General features: G+C 50.6%; 3 protein-coding genes across 5 annotated transcripts; 2 read left to right on the forward strand and 1 right to left on the reverse strand.

The window, feature by feature from the left end:
- Positions 1 to 116: 116 nt before the first annotated feature.
- On the forward strand, positions 117 to 3,427 carry LOC120708863. Its single transcript, XM_039994283.1, has 4 exons — positions 117 to 333; positions 577 to 660; positions 1,449 to 2,022; positions 2,378 to 3,427. The coding sequence occupies exons 3-4, from the start codon at positions 1,456 to 1,458 to the stop codon at positions 3,242 to 3,244; spliced, it is 1,434 nt and encodes a 477-aa protein (XP_039850217.1). The 5' UTR covers positions 117 to 333; positions 577 to 660; positions 1,449 to 1,455; the 3' UTR covers positions 3,245 to 3,427.
- A 170-nt stretch (positions 3,428 to 3,597) lies between these two features.
- Positions 3,598 to 6,537, reverse strand: LOC120708862 (ribosomal lysine N-methyltransferase 3-like). 3 transcript variants are annotated; one of them, XR_005689504.1, is made up of 7 exons: positions 6,441 to 6,537; positions 5,981 to 6,353; positions 5,535 to 5,731; positions 5,172 to 5,317; positions 5,005 to 5,069; positions 4,063 to 4,887; positions 3,598 to 3,818 (listed from the first exon to the last, which is right to left on the reverse strand). XR_005689504.1 is itself a non-coding variant. In XM_039994282.1 (6 exons), the coding sequence occupies exons 1-6, from the start codon at positions 6,461 to 6,463 to the stop codon at positions 4,213 to 4,215; spliced, it is 1,479 nt and encodes a 492-aa protein (XP_039850216.1). In that variant the 5' UTR covers positions 6,464 to 6,537; the 3' UTR covers positions 3,716 to 4,212. The 3 variants fall into 3 exon arrangements, 1 of the variants encoding a protein (XP_039850216.1); XR_005689503.1 differs by having other exon boundaries at positions 3,716 to 3,996; positions 4,153 to 4,887; XM_039994282.1 differs by having other exon boundaries at positions 3,716 to 4,887.
- Positions 6,538 to 8,171: 1,634 nt separating this feature from the next.
- On the forward strand, positions 8,172 to 10,101 carry LOC120710798. The gene is made up of 3 exons (XM_039996373.1): positions 8,172 to 8,590; positions 8,707 to 8,896; positions 9,436 to 10,101. The coding sequence occupies exons 1-3, from the start codon at positions 8,486 to 8,488 to the stop codon at positions 9,921 to 9,923; spliced, it is 783 nt and encodes a 260-aa protein (XP_039852307.1). The 5' UTR covers positions 8,172 to 8,485; the 3' UTR covers positions 9,924 to 10,101.
- The last annotated feature ends 7,326 nt before the right edge of the window (positions 10,102 to 17,427 follow it).

Raw genomic sequence — 17,427 nt, forward strand, 5'->3', positions numbered from 1 at the left:
TTTTAATTATTTTTTATATAACACGATATCTTTGGAGAACTTACCATAACACTCCTATATCCAGATTAGCCCCAAAGACCCATTAAAAAAAGAGATTAGCCCCAAAGGTAGTTAGAGACAGCCGCCGAGGTCATACCTCGTCTGCCGTGTCTGTTCCAAAGACGGCCGGGCCGCCGGTTACCGGACATCTCCGTCCGGGTCAACCCCTATCCTTCGTCTTCACGACTTCACCTGCTTCTCCACTCCGAGCCCCCGCCCGCCCCACCGCCGCTCGACGCTCGTCTTGCTCAGATCCGGCGCAACGGCGCTCCCCCACCTCTGCACCAAGGTAAGGCAAAGTCTTCAACTCTACTCCGGTGCTCCCTCCATATGTGCGTGCAGGAAGTGGGGGAAACGGGTGGAGGGAAGACTGCACCCTCACCGGCACCCCGTCGGCGCACTCACGGTGCATCGGCTGTTTGGCCCGGGCGCTCGGCGGTCGAGCAGACGGGTCGATTGCTCGTATAAGCTGCTGCTGCTGCTCTTCTCGAATCTCGGTACTGATGCTTGCAGTTTGGTTTGGTTCTATGTTTGAAGGTGGGCGGGCGGTGTCGCGTGCGCAGATCATGCACCGGTAGGACTAACTTCCAAGATCTGCATCCGGGATGGTTCGCCGATTAGGTGTGTTCTGGTACCTTTTGGTGCTTTGCTTTCTCTTTGTACGCTCTGTGCAACTGCAATGGAAAAGAGTGTGCCCATAATCTAGTTAGTTCTGACATGTGACATGTGAGTGTGCCAAATTATAGCATGGTTATAACAACGGTCGATGTGTTTGTTATGGCTCGGAGCTAAGCTTCAATTTCACTCAGCAGCAAACTAGTTCCAAGTCTATTAAACTGCTGTTCAGTACTATGATTGATAGCCTAAAGTCTCTGTTTCGCATTGCTGTTCCAAGCAGTTCGTTGAAGCAGCTTTGTGAAACTGGCAGATACGTTGTTTGAATGTTTTCCCTGAATACTTAATTGTGAAAGGGAAAAAATGTTTGGCAACAACAGATTGCTTATTTTGTTTGTGCTCCTAAGTTTGTAGTTTAGGCACACTTGTTTCCAAGACCCCCCCCCCCCCCCCCCCGACTGTCATTATCAGTCTTAGATAACATGTGCATTTAGTTTGAGATAAATTCATCTCCGCTGCAAGTTTATGTCTACCTCCTTTCTATCAATATTATGCGGGCTCTATTTTTGTGCAAACTAACTTGTATTGTCACAATCATTTGGCAACCTAGCTAATCACTATATATCTTTCAGACATCACCTCACTCTCATATTCCAATTTTTTTCCATGATTATTTCTCCCAATATCGGTGGTGCTCCTATTATAGTTGTTTATTTATTTTGAATCACTTTGTATGGTTAGTTTGGTCCAGCATTTTCATATGGATAAAAACCATAGCGGATTTGTTACTGCAGTTCTCTTATGAAGATTAGTAAGGGGAGAACAAAGATGAGGAACAAACAGAGAAAATCATTTGCCCTCGGTTTTGATGCAGGACGTGGATATTCTTTATCTTGTATTGTATGGAGCTTGGTGGGTTTTGGACTCGTTGTCTGCTTCCTTTCCTTTAAACATCAAGCAGACAGTGGGCAGGCCCATATTTATTTGAGCCATCTACCTACAACCAGAGAATTAGAGGACATTGAGGAGGATCATTTCCGCGTGCCACCTCCTCACAAGGTAAATCCTCGTGCAGTGAAAAGGCGGGGGCCTCGTAAGCAACGAAAGGTTATAGATGATTATCTGGAGGAGTCTTCAGCAGTACATGCATTGTTCTTCCCTGATCAAAGAACTGCTGTGGACCCAACAAAAGGGGGAAATGATACCATGTACTTTCATCCCGGTAGAGTGTGGCTAGACACCAATGGAAATGCCATTCAAGCCCATGGTGGTGGGATTATGTATGATGACAAGACTGCCAAATTCTATTGGTATGGAGAAAACAAAGATGGACCAACATACCAAGCTCATCCCAAAGGGACACAGCGGGTCAGTAGAAATTCTAACGTGGGCACCTTTGGTTTATTTTTGTACTCTTTGCAATTTTGCTCAGGTATAAAGGATCACTGGAGCTGTAATTTATGTTACTTTGTATCTTGGTGCTAACCAATATTCAATAGTTCTCTATCCAGTTGCAAATAGAAGTTGTTTCAGGCTTGTGACAGGAATTCAGGAAGTAGATAAAACGTCTTAGTTGCCCTTCAAAATTTCTGTGGAAAACAAAATGCTGAATCATGATCATAGAATAGGCAGTAATTTAGAGTAGTTGAGAAGTCTAAAGAGACAGCATTAGAAGCTTAGTACAAAGACATGCAGTGATGATTGGTTGTTTCCAATTTGCCAGGTCAACATCATTGGAGTAAGCTGCTACTCATCTAAGGACCTGTGGTCATGGACTCATGAAGGAATCGTGCTTCATGGAGAGCCTACTAATGTCACCCACGACCTTCATAAATCGAAGGTGCTTGAGAGACCTAAGGTGATATATAATGATCACACAGGGAAATATGTCATGTTGATGCACATAGATGATGCCAACTACACCAAAGCTTCTGTTGGTGTGGCTGTCAGCAACTCTCCAACTGGACCTTTTACTTACCTTTACAGTTTTCGCCCGCATGGTTTTGAGAGTAGAGACATGACAGTCTTCAAAGATGATGATGGAGCTGCTTACCTCTTCTACTCTTCTCGTGACAATACTGAGCTCCACATTAGTCCATTGACGAAGGACTATCTTCACATCACAGCATCAATGAAGAGAATACTAATAAGGCGACATCGGGAAGCTCCAGCTGTTTTCAAGCACCAAGGAACCTACTACATGATCACCTCTGGTTGCTCAGGCTGGGCTCCCAACAGGGCACTGGCACATGCTGCAGACTCGATCATGGGCCCGTGGGAGACACTGGGAAACCCTTGTGTTGGAGGCAACAGGTTCTACCGGCTGACAACATTCTTATCTCAAAGCACATTTGTGCTTCCCCTCCCTGGTTTGCCTGGTACATTTATCTTCATGGCGGATAGATGGAGTCCATCAAACTTGAGAGACTCCCGTTATGTTTGGCTTCCTCTGTTCATTGGAGGGCTGGCAGATGAACCTTTAGACTACAGTTTTGGTTTCCCTTTGTGGTCAAGGGTGTCAATTTATTGGCATAAGAAATGGCGCCTCCCAGAGGCTTGGAGGGTGGGGTATACCTCGCTGCTGCAGTGAATACATAGGATAGTTATACTTCGACAGATAGATTGTTCAGAAACTTGCTTGAGGTTCCTAATCAGTTATTCCTCGAGCTTTTGTACACTTAGGCCTCCTAAACATACTTTAAAGATACATTTTTGTGTTGGATTGTCACTAACTTCTGCTGGAAAGAAAAAAAAAACGATGAATTCCAGATAACCGTATGGGTATGGCCATCTTATTTCATGCAACCCTTGATGCCAATGCCATGAGAGCAAGTTGCACGACTCCTTTTATTTGCCGTCAAACAAGTATCATTAGATGTTTCCCTTTGTTCCAGCGGGCTTATGGTCTCAACTCTCAATCGCATTTCTTCATCTGCAAGATCACATTTGTTTGAAAACTTAAATGAACTACTAGGATACAGTGATTTTATAACTTCTCCAGAAAGTTCGCATTACCAGCAGATGAAGTTCACAACCAAATCATCACAGAATGCCTCGCATGTCACAAGCCACAAGCATTTAATCTTCCAAAGAACACAATGCACGCACAAGCCACAAGCATCTAATCTTCCAAAGAACACGGTGCATACCTTATGTTTACTCCACTACAAGGAAAGAATAGTAGAAAGAGATAAAGGATTGCATGCTACAACAGTAGAAGCCTGAAATGGCTCATTCGAATGTTCCTGCAATTCTAAGTTTCTAACAACCTCACAAACTAATCTGTCATATCTTAACTGAACAAAATTTTCATCTGCTTGGTAATCGCAAAATGCAAACATTCACCCTGTTCGGCAGGCTGGAGCTGGAGGCTGGAGCTGGAGTGGTGTGAAAGAAAAACACTGTTACCTGGCTGGTGGCTGGAGGCTGGAGCTGGAGGGATGTGAGAGGGAAACACTGTAGAGCTGGAGCTGGAACCACCAGCCGAACACAGTGATTACAAACAGCTGGATTGACCCAGATTCAAACTTCGCCAGGTGAGTACACTGTCTTCAAACACTAGGGATGCTTCCTCTTCTTGGTCTTTGACCTGCTAGAGGCATATTTTCGCAATCTATAAAGTATTCTTCTCTCACTAACCCGCAGCACCAGAGAATGATACAGCTTCCTTTCTCTGACAATGCAGCATGCTCGCAGCTTTTCCTCGTCGTCTTTCAAAGTGTTTGAGCCATAGAGAGTCTCCCTCATGTCAGCAAGTGATATAAGTGCAGAACAAATGCTCTCACTATGCAGTAATCTCTTCACGTCAGGCAGTTCCTCAAGCCCATTAAGTTCAGAACATTGGTTGGAGTTTGTTACTTTGACAAACTTAGCCACGTTACGAATAGTATCATGCTCTTCATCGCCAACTAAATCATGAGCCGCACTGATCAACTTGTCATAAACATCAGGTTTCAAAGTGATGATATAAAGGAGGATTAAAAGTTCAAGCTGGGGCTCTCCATCATATGAAATCTCAAAGTACTCAGCATCCTGGCTAGTACAACCAGAATAACCCAGATTACGCCATAGTGATACCCTTGCTCTTACATGCCGACCAGAGAATATGGATGTGCACCACTTAGTGACCATTGCTAAGTCAATGTTGACAATGTCATATTGATTGTCAAGTTCTGTGAAACCATATCTATGAAGCAAAGCAGCATTCCCCATTGTACCATATGTATTGTACACCTAAAATGGAAGATGACAGGAAACAGACATTACTACTAGAAAAATGTAGATTCAGAAGTATAGCTAGTAGTCCTTAGAATCTGTAAATCAATAGCAAAGGTGGAAACTGAGCATTACCTCCTCGCCTTCATCAGCATCTCTTACAACAATCATTTCCAAATCTTCGTCGCCAACTCTTGAGCCTTTAATGCAAAAGTATAAAATTAAGAAGTGAAGCTGCCATCGATCAATAACAAATCTAGATAAGGTCTAATGACAAACATGCATCTGTTCTTGAATATAACCTGAAGGACTGCTCGTCGGGTTTTCTATAGTCGACTGGTCATCAGCAGAAGCATCACTTTGTTCATCATGATCTTCACTGTCTGAGTCTGAGTCATCTGATGCAGACGTGAAGTGTACATGTTCACCATCAGTCTTGTGATTGAAACTGGGGAGAGGATGGACCGAAATTTTCATAAATAGCATAATCATATAGGATTAAGGACATTTACATGTTAACAGTTGACTTCAGCCACCATACATTAACAGTATAAAGAAATAGTTGCCAACTTGCCGAAATACTTGGTACATGTTGAAACGATGTAGTGTTTCCAATATAACAAGGAAAATAAAATGATATAATTACAGAATTACCACAAACTTACAGGTCAGCCAATGGAACCATTCCAAATCCATGATAGCTGTCTATCTGGAAGGACCTTGAAGAAACAAGAGTCTTTGCAGAGAAATATTTGTCCACGCTAAAATCATCTGGGCGAACGTTCAGCTCTCCAGAAGATATCAGGGGCTCAATGCATTCTTTCCAGTCCTCACAAAGGAATTCCCTGTCCTGCTTCACTATCTGCCTAGAAATTCACTGTTATTAGATTCATTCCATGTTTATAGTCAATAAAGGAAAAACAAATATCAACACGAAACAATTGACTAGCTTGTAGTATATCACAAAACAAACAACGGAAAAGATATGTTCCTTTTCAATGGAAACTTAGCCGGCAAGTGCAAAATAAATCGATTCACTCAAAAGTATGCTACTGCATTGCAGCATCGATTATATTCATGCAGGTATCAATAGTACAGGAATACGTTTCACCTTGTCTAGCTCGGTGCCCGCGAGCAGGCGCTCTGCCTCGTCCGCGGGCCACACGAGCGGCACGGACTCGCGGTCGGGGAGCAGTTGGAGATAGGCGTCCCACGGCGAGTCGGCGCCGCGCGCGCGCTCGTACATGATGGCGACGGCGAGCGCGAGGCACCCGCCGAGCTCGGCGGCCTCGATCGCCCCCGCGGCGCCGGTGGTGCGCGGCGTGAGGCACGCTCCGCGCGGGATGGTGGCGACCAGGTCGCCCTCGCGGAGCGGCGCGGCGGCGCGCACGTGGACGCCGAGGGGATCGGTGGCGTCGAGGCGGAGCACGTCGCTGCAGACGACGCCGCGCGCGCGCATCCACCGCTTGAAGGCGCGGAGGCGGCTGCAGTCGGCGCGCGGATGGCAAACGGCGTTAGATGGGGTAGGGTGGAGGAGTAGGAGGTGAAGGAGACGTTGGGAGGGATCTCACCGTGCTGCGGCGGCACCGTCCATGGCGGCGGCGGCGGCGCGGGGGTCCGTCCTGGGGTGTGGTTTCTCGGAGAAGCGTGGAAGTGGCTCGGCCGGCGGCGCAAGTTGCTTGCACAATGCCGCCGGAATATGGCTGGGCTGCTGATGGGCTGGGCTGAAACACAGCCCGGCCCATTACAAGTTTGGGCCGCATCTCTGCACAGCGTCGCGCGAACATGGCCCGCGGAACTGACTGCTCTGCTCTGGAGAGGGCAGGCAACCAGGACTGCAATTCAAGTTCGCCGGGATCAATTGCCTGGCCATGTTAATGAGCACTTGCATAAATTCAGTCAGGGTTCCGCACAGGTCGACGGTCCCATTTCGTCGTCTTGCACGCCAATGAAAACCCACAGTAAACAACTTATTAGCCTTAAATTGGATTAGGCATCATCCACAGTAAACACTTCTTTCCTGTTGGACTGAAAGTAACTGGCGCACTGACCTGACCCATTTAGGCCGGGCCATGGCCATTTGCTTGCTGATGAGCGCCCCTACCGAGGAAGTGAGCAACACTATTGCCACAACTGTTGACATAGCCGCTGATAGCTGGGCTGCAAGGTTAGCCGTGGTCGTACAGACCCTGTGGAGAAATAAGTACCAGCGAGAATAAAGGGGGAGCGAATCGAATCGATCGCCAACCCAACCTTTTCCCGGCCCGCTTTTGCGCAGCGAGCGCAGGGGGCAATTTATACGCCCTGTGCAGGTAGCTGTCGATGCATTTACCCCCCGGGGAGAAGACAAGCGCTAGAGCGAAACAGGAAGCGCCTCCGCGATCAGCTCTCGAGCTCGAGGACGCAGCGACTCAATGGGAGGGTAAACAGCTGCCTGAATTAGTGGGCGCCTGTGGAAGACGGAGGACAAGGGGTTTTACTGCCTGAATTATGGGCGGCAGCTGTTGGATTCAGACAGCATTACACCAGGATTAACCACCTGTGTGTGTCTGTGTTTTCACATTTAGTAGTATCACCATATTGCTGATGGAATCGAATCATGCATGAATGAGCTTCTTGGATTATTCCTGATGATGAAACGTACTGAGGGCTATAAATGCTATCACTGCTGATTTGCTGAAGCGAGACCCAATTCCTCCGTCCTATCGCTGCGTTTCCATGCTTGCATGCTTCGATCCACGATGCGGTCGCCGCGGGCGTACATCTGGACACCTAGCGAACCCTAGGCCACAGGTAACCCTCTAGCGTCTAGGGCATCCACGCGTGATTACGCCCGATTACAGCTTTGCTGCCGTGCAGCTATCCTCTGACGCCAGCAAAGCTCAGTAGCAGTGGCGTCAGGGATCAGATCATCAGAACGCCATGGTTGGCCTAAACGCTCGAGTCCGTGGAAATCTTCCTCGCTCGAATCTCGATGCTTTGGCCGAGGCATCAGACTGCTGCTCGCTGTTCTCGTTGGCCATATGAACTTATCGGCTTTGTTTCTCAGCTCCAAAAATTTACCAAGAAAAGATTTAAAAGGGATTGGTGAGATGCTAGTCATCCATGCTTGGCATGTGCAGCGACAGACACGTCTTCCACTCTTCGTTATCAATACCAGAAGCTTGCAGTTCAAACGGGACACATGATTTTGCTCTGAATATTCCCAGTGATGAATCTATTCCCCCCGTGCTTACACAAACACCAGCTAGACAGCTGCTACCCGCTGCTCTGCATCACTACTGCGCTGCACCGACTGACCACACAACTCATCGATCACTGTCTAGTTCTACTCACAAGTCTGTCTCCATCACCGTGTCACGTCCCATAAAGTTTTCTCCCTCTCTACCCCGGCCGGTCGACCGCCCTCCTCCAGTCCTCCCCGCCTTTAAATTTCCAAAGAAATGAGGTCATCCAAGCAGCTCCCAACTCACATCACATTCATATATGGATGTAGCAGTAGTACAGGTACCCTACATTGCCTCTAGATAAATGCAGGATCGAGCCTCTTCCCGTCTATCCGCCATTGCTGAGCTCAAGAAGTCTTTTGCGCTGGCTTGCTTCCTGAAGCTAGATCATGAGCAGTTCAGACGAGTGGATGTTTGAGATGGATTCTGAACCACCATCATCGCCAGAAACCATCTCCATTATGCATCACCAAACTCCATGCCACATCCTGGAGGTCTGATTAGTTTATCTGTTCTTGCAATCTCTTATGATCAAATCTCTTTTAACATTGCTGATGATGATTCAAATCTTTGCTGCTTTTCTCTGTTTGCATGTTCATATACATACCAGGCTATGGTTGAGCCTAGCACACAGGAGGAGATGGAGATACATGAGAGGGCCATGAAGCACGTGAGGGAGATGGGGGAGGAAAGGAAGAGGAGCAGCTTGAAGAGGAGGCTGATGATGAGGCTCAAGAAGGACGGCTACGATGCCTCCCTCTGCAGGTCTTCTTGGGTCGCCACAACTGAGCACCCCGGAGGTAATAAGAGTTGACCATCAGAGTGCATGATGATCGAGTTTTAGGCTATGGTGAAATTAGTGACAGCACGCACCCACAATATATCCTACTCTCGATCCTCTTCTTTTTACCATTTACAGTATGTCCTTGTTTGCTGCTCTGGTAAGATTCTAAAACGGGGTAGCTGCTGGCTGCCTGCAGAAAATGCTGTCATGTAAAGCATGTTTCTTCTTTTGGTATGAAAATATTTTCCAAATTTTCCATTCTCTACATGAAGTCCCATCCGATTCACCTGGGTTGAAATTTTCTCTTTCTTTGCTTGCCCTTTGTTTTCGCTTTTCGTTTTAGGAAAACAGCAAGGCTTCTCCAAACTCCTCGATCCACTGCTGTCTGCCTACGACTACATGTCACTGCAACTGCAAATGATCAATGCCACCATTACGCATGCATTGGTCCTTGCCAGCATGCACGAGTGCCGCAATCGATTACTACTAGTTATTAATCGTCGTGATTATTCGGCAGGAAGTTCGCTGCGAAATGATCAATGCTTGCTGCTGCAGGCGATTACGAGTACATCGACGTCGTGGTGGCGGCGGGGGAGGACGGCGCGGGCGCGGCCTCCTCCTCCAGGCTAGTCGTCGACATCGACTTCCGGTCCCAGTTCCAGCTCGCCCGGCCGGCGCCGTGGTACGCGCACCTGTGGGCCCGGCTGCCAGCGGTGTTCGTGGGCCCGCGCGCGAGGCTCCGGAAGGCGGTGTCCCTGCTGTGCGCGGCGGCGCAGCGGTCGCTGCGCGAGAGCGGCCTGCACGTCCCGCCGTGGCGGCGGTCCGGGTACATGCAGGCCAAGTGGCTCCCCCGCGACGTGACGCTGCCCGGTGGGGCCCCGGAGGTGGCCATGGCCCAGTGGTCGGTAGCGATGGGGAAGGTGCTCGGCGACGGGCCCCGGAGGTCTGGCACTGGCACGGGCGGCGGCCTCTCCATGGAGCTGTCAGGCTCCGGCGCTGAGGCGGACGGCTTCCAAGGCCAAGCTGGATCCATGTGGGCGTAGTGCCTCTCATCTTCTACCTCGAGAGGTCAGATAGGATCATAGGAGTAGAGTAGAATGGAAGCTAGTAGATGAACTAGCAACCCGTAGTGCTAGCTTGCGGCAACATTCACAACCAGTTTTTGTGTTTTTTTGCGCTGCCGCACGAGAGATTAGCAATGCAATTTAACGTTTCCTGATAGCTTAACCTGATCACGACGTGTACATATGTATGCAGCGGAAAGAAAGATCTCCTGAAGTTTGTCGATTTCTGATGCGAGAAAGTCGCAGAGATAGGAGGAGGCTCATGAGCTCTGTCTGGGTTTGCTCGCAGCTTGAATTGCCTATACTCCACAAGTCCACGAGAAAGGACTCCTGAGCGGCGGGTCACAAGAGGTCAGGGCAGGCAATGACTCCCTGACGTGACCCGGTGAACAGTGCGTGGGCGCAAGCAGCACGGCACTGCAGCTCTGACCTACTCCACCACTCGGCGGAGGCTGCATTGCAATGATAGCTTAGCGACGCTAACACGTTCAGCCATCACTAGGCTCGCCGGAGTCCATGGGAGGCAGCGATGCCGCCGTGTCGCCGGACAGCCGGACTCGCACCGCTGCCGCTGCCGTCCGGCCGTCCGGTCCGGCACGCGGGGCTCCATCTCCATGGACCGACGTAACTGCGCGGCCTGCACCGTGCCGGGCTGACAGGTTACTGCTTCACGTCCTCTTTTTCTCGGCCCTGTTTGGATCGCCACGTTTTCTTAAAAAAACTCTTTACACATGGAGTACTAAATAAAATTTATTTTTAAAATTATTTTAGAGATGGATGTAACTTTTCGCGACGAATCTAATGACGCTAATTAATCGATGATTGGCTATAGTGATGCTACAGTAACCATTCTCTAATCACGCGGTCAAAAAAACTCATTAAATTCTTTAAAGTTTCTAGTGCAGGGTTTTAGAGTTGATTTTACAAACTGATTTTGTTTGACATCGTAATTAGCGATCAAAGTTACTACATTTTCTAATTTAGTCAAACCAAGGACCTCAACCCGCTGTGTGCTGCAATAGCGAGTACTGTATTGTAGAGGCGTAGTACTCTGGTGCTGTGTGAAAGTGTGAGGTTGATGGAATAGGTATTGAAGACGCGATGTGAAAAGTAGCTTTCGGTGGCTAGACATGGAAGGAGCTGTTGCAACGCGAAGCCATGAGTGGTAAGCATAAGATCATTTGAAAGGATACAAGAAGTAGTTCAGTAGTTGCGTTATGCTGTTTTTGGCGTTTTTGACTGAAAAGATGTCCTTTTTTGGTTTGTTTATTTATTTTAATGTTTTTTCAATGGTCCATAAACTGAGTAGAACTGATATCAAAAAAACTTTGAGGACAGGTAAATGCTGCTAACAAAAGAAATGGGAGGGGCGTCGTAGTCGTCGGTTGGCTACGGACTACGGCTAGGCTATTGTCCTCGCGGCCCAAAGTAGAATTAATAACGGCCCAACACGCACGCCGGTGCCGAGAGCCCACCCAACAAGAGTACAGTCCACCACCAAGCTGCCTCGTGCCGAGAGCCCACCCAACACGGGTTACAGTCCACCAAGTCCAAGCCAGTCGATAAAGAAACCTGAAGTTTCCTATTGGGCCTGAACATAGGTCAGGCTCCAATACCCTTTTTCCCCCGATTCCTTCTTCGCCTGCTACGTTCTTCGTTGTCACTCTGTTCCAGTACAAGACACCGGCAGACCAGCAGCAGCAACACTTGAGCAGAGAACAGCGGTAGCGCTGGTCCCTTCGTGCTCCTCAGCTCCTCCATGGCCACGATGCGCAGCAGCGCTGGCTGGCTGCTGTGCAGGGCAATGCTGCGCCCCGCCGTGCCAAAAGCAAAATTCATCAGCCCACCGACGGCCAAGTCTTTCACACCCTTTCAAATCCCCGTCCTTGTGTAGGCCCTCGGATCGGTACTTCCGACCATGATTGGAAATCTCCAGAGACCGGCACCGCTGTTCCCATCACTAAACACACAGTCACACCTTGCCTCCTGTCCTGCGCGTTTCAGGCTTTCAGCAGTGGAGTACTACTACGCCAGTGATGCTCTCAAGTCTCAACGAGCTGGGGCATGCCATTGTGCCAACAAAGTTACCTGCAGAGGCTTCAGATCGATCGGACCAAGAAAACCCAACGCCCTGCTACCGGTTCTCGTTCAAACCTCCACGCCGAGACGAGGACATGAGGACAGAAGCCAAACCTCGTCGTCACGCCCAGCGACGGACAAAAGCGTGGCGTCCCGCGCGAGGTCGGGTCGATCAGCAGCTCAACCCAACCCAACCCAACCCCTTTCATCTCCTTTGGCGCCGCGCCCTTTACGAGCTCTCCGGAGTGGGATCACATCGAGTGAGCTGTTGGCTAGCCGCACGTACAACACCCGGTTAAACAAAACTCGCTTTGGCGCGACGATGAGCTGGGGAGCTCGGAGCGTCGTGTCGCGACGCGCATGTGCCCCCGCGTCTCGCCGTGCCCAGGTGGCCCTCCCCTTTGCCGGCAGGGCGGCCCCGGTGACACGGGAACGAAAGAAAGCGACCTCAGATGGCTTGTCAGGCGTCGGTCCGTACCACGGCCGGTAAGCAGGCTCAGGGAAAAGAGGGGGGAGATTGGTGGCGTTGCGGCGTGATTGAAGCGCTGCTGCTGCCGCGAGAACAAGCCGTTCGGTCCAGATCGATCCCCCGAGCCGGTGAAGAATCCTACACGAAATCAGGAGGGCAAGCTACTCTCTCTTTTTTTTTTTGTGGGGGGGAGCGTCTGTATTATTGAGTAAGGAATACGTACAGGACGCCGTACACATACAGACGCGTACGTAGAGCATATAGAGGATACAACAGCTTCAGCTTACTTAGACAGAGGTCCCTGACAAAGATAGAAATTACAAACATGTCCGTAGAAACCTCTGAGCACGCCCGAGACGCCACGTCATCCTCGTCGCCATCGCCAGAGTCGCCGCCGGAGCCGGAAGCCAGAAGGAAACAAGGCATCGCATCCAGGATCGAAGCAGCTCCAATCGCACACCGGCTTTTGAAGGAGCGGATTCCAGATCGACTTGGTGGCTCACCGCCAGGAAGAGAAGGTTTTCTTCCCGAACTCCGCCGACCCTCCTGCTGCATGCCATCACCCCCAGCTGCATCTCCTCCACAAACTCTACGCAAAGGGAGAGCAAACCTATCGATCTCCCCGACGCCATCGCCGGATCCGAAAGGCCACACCTCCGACGAGCGCCTTCCCCGAGCTCCTGAACAGGAGGCCACCGGATCTGAAACCGCCACCTCAGATCCGATGGCATCCACCCTCACTGGCCCGTCGCCAGCGCGGGAGCGCGCCCCGGCGAGGTGGACGAAGAGCCGAAGGGACAAAATCCACCATGGCGCCGCCGCCGCCACCCGCGAACGCCGCCGGGAAACCTCACGCTACACCAGCGGCGAGGATCCGCCGTCCCCCTCACCTCCGTGGCCACGAAGGCTGACGGAGACGGAGAAGGACGGCGGACTCGCCACCGCGAGCACCGGAACCCCCCCCCCCCCCCGGTCGCCTCTCGGACGCCCCTCTCACGGGAAGAAAGGAGACGCTTCGAGAGCCCTCGACCAGGACGCGCTCTGCCGAGAGCTGTGACGGAACCGCCAAATTAAAACTCTAATTAAGCGTAATGGCCGTCATTTGAACACATCGGGTTCATTAGCTTAACGGCTTAATTTGGCGATCCTTTATCAACCCACGTCCCGATCGAAACATCATCGATAGTCCCACGCGAAGGTGGGCGCAGATGGTATAAACACGACACATACTTGAACATACAACAAATATACATAAGACTTTACCTTAAGTTTTACAGACCAAGTTTAAATAAATACATAATTTACAAACTTTGCATTACTGAAATCCGGGTTCAACTAGAGGAAAGGGCCTACAACTACCAAAAGTATGCCTTAGGGAGATCCCTATCTAGACATCTGGCTCCACAACCTCCCATCCCTCTGCATCATGGTGGATGAACTTGGCGCAGCAGGGACAGAAGTCTACGTCTGCGTGCCCTGAAATAATTGTGGCAACAAACCCTGAGTATACTAATACTCAGCAAGGCTTACCCGACCAGTGGGTATAACTTAGCCCACATATCTAGACATGTAAGGCTTTTGGCTGGTGATAATCTTGCAGAAAACAACGACTAAAGTAATTCCTCACTTTTCTTATTTTAGCCCAAGTTATATATAGATTAACAAAGTCTAATATTTGCATAACCAAATCTAGAGCAAACATAGTGGAACAACAAGTAATAATTCATGTGTTCATCAACATAAGTATAACCATCTTTTCATAACAACACTACGCTGCGACGCAGTGACCAAGGTGCTCATATCCGAGAGCTACTGACGGCGAATCGATTCGATTTAACATTGCAAGGTGGACCTAACCAACACGGCATGAGTATGCCCCGTCGGACCACACGCACCAACCATTCCCCTCCCCGCCTCGAACTACAGAACCGGCCCACCTGCATATAGTTAGCCGAACCCTACGAGAGACCACCAAAAGTAAACTCATGCATCCCAATTCTCCGCGGCCACTCGACTCGCCCTAAGGGGTTGGTAGAAGTTCTGTACTTCCGAAGCAAGGCAGTACTCGGCTTACCGGTTTCGACTACCTCCTACTCCCAGTATGCGGTCAGTACAGTTCAAACATGATCAGCAGGGCCAACAACGGCTCGGTCCTTAACCGACACAGGCGGAACTACACCTCTCCCGCCCGGTCTCAGATTCTATTCTTTCTTTCATTTCAAGACTTTCATCCATAAATTAGTAACTCATATCTGGAGCATAAAGCTATCCTATATCTCACGAGTAACCAAGAATTACTCGACTTCTACCAAACCCTATCTAGCATAGCATTTCTACCGTCCTATACATACTAGTACAACTCAAGGACACCTAGGGTTCATGCAACTAGGGTTTCAAACAACTCTTAAACGTAATGCATAAGTAATAAATACATATATAGGTGTCATAATTTAAAATTAATAGGATGTGCACCGGGGCTTGCCTTCGAGCTGCTGCACAGAGCTGGGGTCAGACAGGCCTTGCGCCGGGTGCTCACACCTCTCCTCCTGGGCTTGTACCGGTTGCTCCTGCGGTGCCGCAATCACCTCAAATACGGCGCCCTCAGCTGCGGATGCTACACGTATGCAATATGAAGTAAATGAGTGCAGCCCAAAGATGTAACTATTTTACTTTAACTGGAATACCCTGCGGACTGTCCGCGCCCAAGTGGCGGACCGTCCGCCGTACCATTCTACCGACCAACCAGAGACAACAACGTCTCTAGAACAATTTCTAATCCTTCCTGCGGACTGTCCGGCCCCCATTTGCGGACCGTCCGCAGTTCACGTATTCAATCCACCAGAGACGACGACGTCTCTGGACAAAATCCTAGACTCTACTGCGGACTGTCCGCGCCCAAGTGGCGGACCGTCCACAGTTCAATCCTGCGCACCCCCACCAGAGACATCGTCTCTGGACAAACTTCAAGTTCAACGGCATACCGTCCGCTCCCCAATAGAGGACTGTCCGCAGTCAATTCTGCTAACCCACCAGAGACAACATCGCCTCTGGACGAAACCCAATCGGACCGGCGGACTGTCCGCGCCTCCTAGGCGGACCGTCCGCGATACTTTGCTTCTGACCCGCGCCGCCGCCGGCAGTAAGTCCGGCGGCGACGGCGGTGGCCGTTCACCGGCGCCGGCAACGCACCACGGAAGGGAAAAACAACCGGGGAGCACAAGGAACTCACCACGAATCCATTCCCACGGTCGGTTCGAGCGGAGGACGACTGGAGAAGCGGATCGACGCAGAGCAAAGCTTCAAACACCTCCAATGGCAACCGGTGGTGGCGAGGGATGATTCCGGCCGTAAGAAGCCGGTCTAGGGGTTGGGGAAGGTGGAGGGGGTGCCAAGGAAGGTTCCCGCGCGAGGAATCGAGGTTTGGTGGCCGGAGGAGGGAGATCGACGGAAGGGGGCGACGACGGCGCGAGCGCTCGTGCTCCCCTCGGCTCTGGACGGAGTGAGGAGGAAGAGAGGAATGACAGGTGGGTCCCACGACCATCCAAATAAATATCTGGGCGTTGCCTGGCGGGCTGTCCGCCGATCCCGCGCGGACTGTCCATGAGGTAGGTGTTACAAGGGTATGCTACTCTCGTAGAGTACTCTTTTGCCGTTTCTCCAAAGTTTCATTTCAATGCCGGAATCTAGCTCTCACAGTCACTATGTAGCAGCTAGCAACAAGTAGCAACTGCTCGACTTTACTGTGCTGTGTAGACCATCTGCCATGGAAAGCTCAGTTCGGATAAAAAGCAAGCAATCGTATTGATTGTGCTGATATAAATTGTGGTCTCGTTCACTGCCGCTTGGGATGGCGATATAATAGGCTGGTCGTAGTAGCACGTCGTCGTCGGGCTGGTCTGATATGAAATCAGTAGGCCCAGCACGAACATTAGAAACGGGGCCTGTTCGGCCCATGTCATTGTCCTGCTCGCCCATACCGGATCGTGTACTGCATACTAGCAGGATGCTTTGAATCCCCCACGCCGAGAAGAGTACTCCGTACACAGTATTAAGGCTGCTCACACTGGGAGACACTACAGCTTCCTAGAGGATGGATATAAGGGAAAATCTACTGCACCGGTGTTCTCTACAGCTTCCTTTACGATTCAGTATCATCCTGTTTTCCCTATCCTTAGAGGAGTCCTGTATCTCTCTCTCTCTCTCTCTCTCTCTCTCTCTCTCTCTCTCTCTCTCGCTCGTCTTCCATCCTCAAATGCGCCCGATCCAGCGGCCTTTGCACGCGCCAAGAGAGGGAAGGGGAAGGAGCAGTGGCGGCGGCGGGAGAGCACGGGCGGTTTGTGCACCGCGGGCTGCGTCGCTACCTCCCCTGCATCCCCCTCGAGCTCCATCCAAGGCGGCGCGGCCGTCGCCACGGCCGGCCTCGCCTCCCCGCTAGCGCGCCCCCGACCACCAGCTCGCCGGAGCCGCGCGTAGGGGCCATGGCCATGGCGGCTTTGGTCTCGTCGAGCGCCTGCATGTGACATTTCAAAAATTTAACCGAAAAAATTGCTCGCTAAAAATGAATTTTAAAAATATTTCATAATTTTGTTTCGTCGCTGAGCTCTCCGAATCCCCCGAAACATTTCCCATCGAACCTCTGTCCCGACACCCGAATTCAATTACCGTTCCATCACCCTTTTTCTCCTCACGCATCGCCGTCCGACCGGACATCGCAGCGCACGCGTGGCCGACCGGCCCCGCGGTCGCCGCCGCGAATTTCGCTGGCACGCGCTCTCTCTCTTTCTTTTTCTTTTTTTCTTTTTCCTTTTTCCTTTTTTCCCCTCCTTCCCCTTTCTTTCCCCTCTCACTCACTGCCGCGCTTGGCCGCGCAGAGCAGCTCGGCGCCAGTGCCGAGCCTCCCCCAGGCGCGCCTTCCCCGCTCGCGGCCGCCCTCGC

The sequence above is a fragment of the Panicum virgatum genome, chromosome 5K (genome assembly GCF_016808335.1).
Source record: "Panicum virgatum strain AP13 chromosome 5K, P.virgatum_v5, whole genome shotgun sequence".
Lineage (NCBI taxonomy): Eukaryota > Viridiplantae > Streptophyta > Magnoliopsida > Poales > Poaceae > Panicum > Panicum virgatum.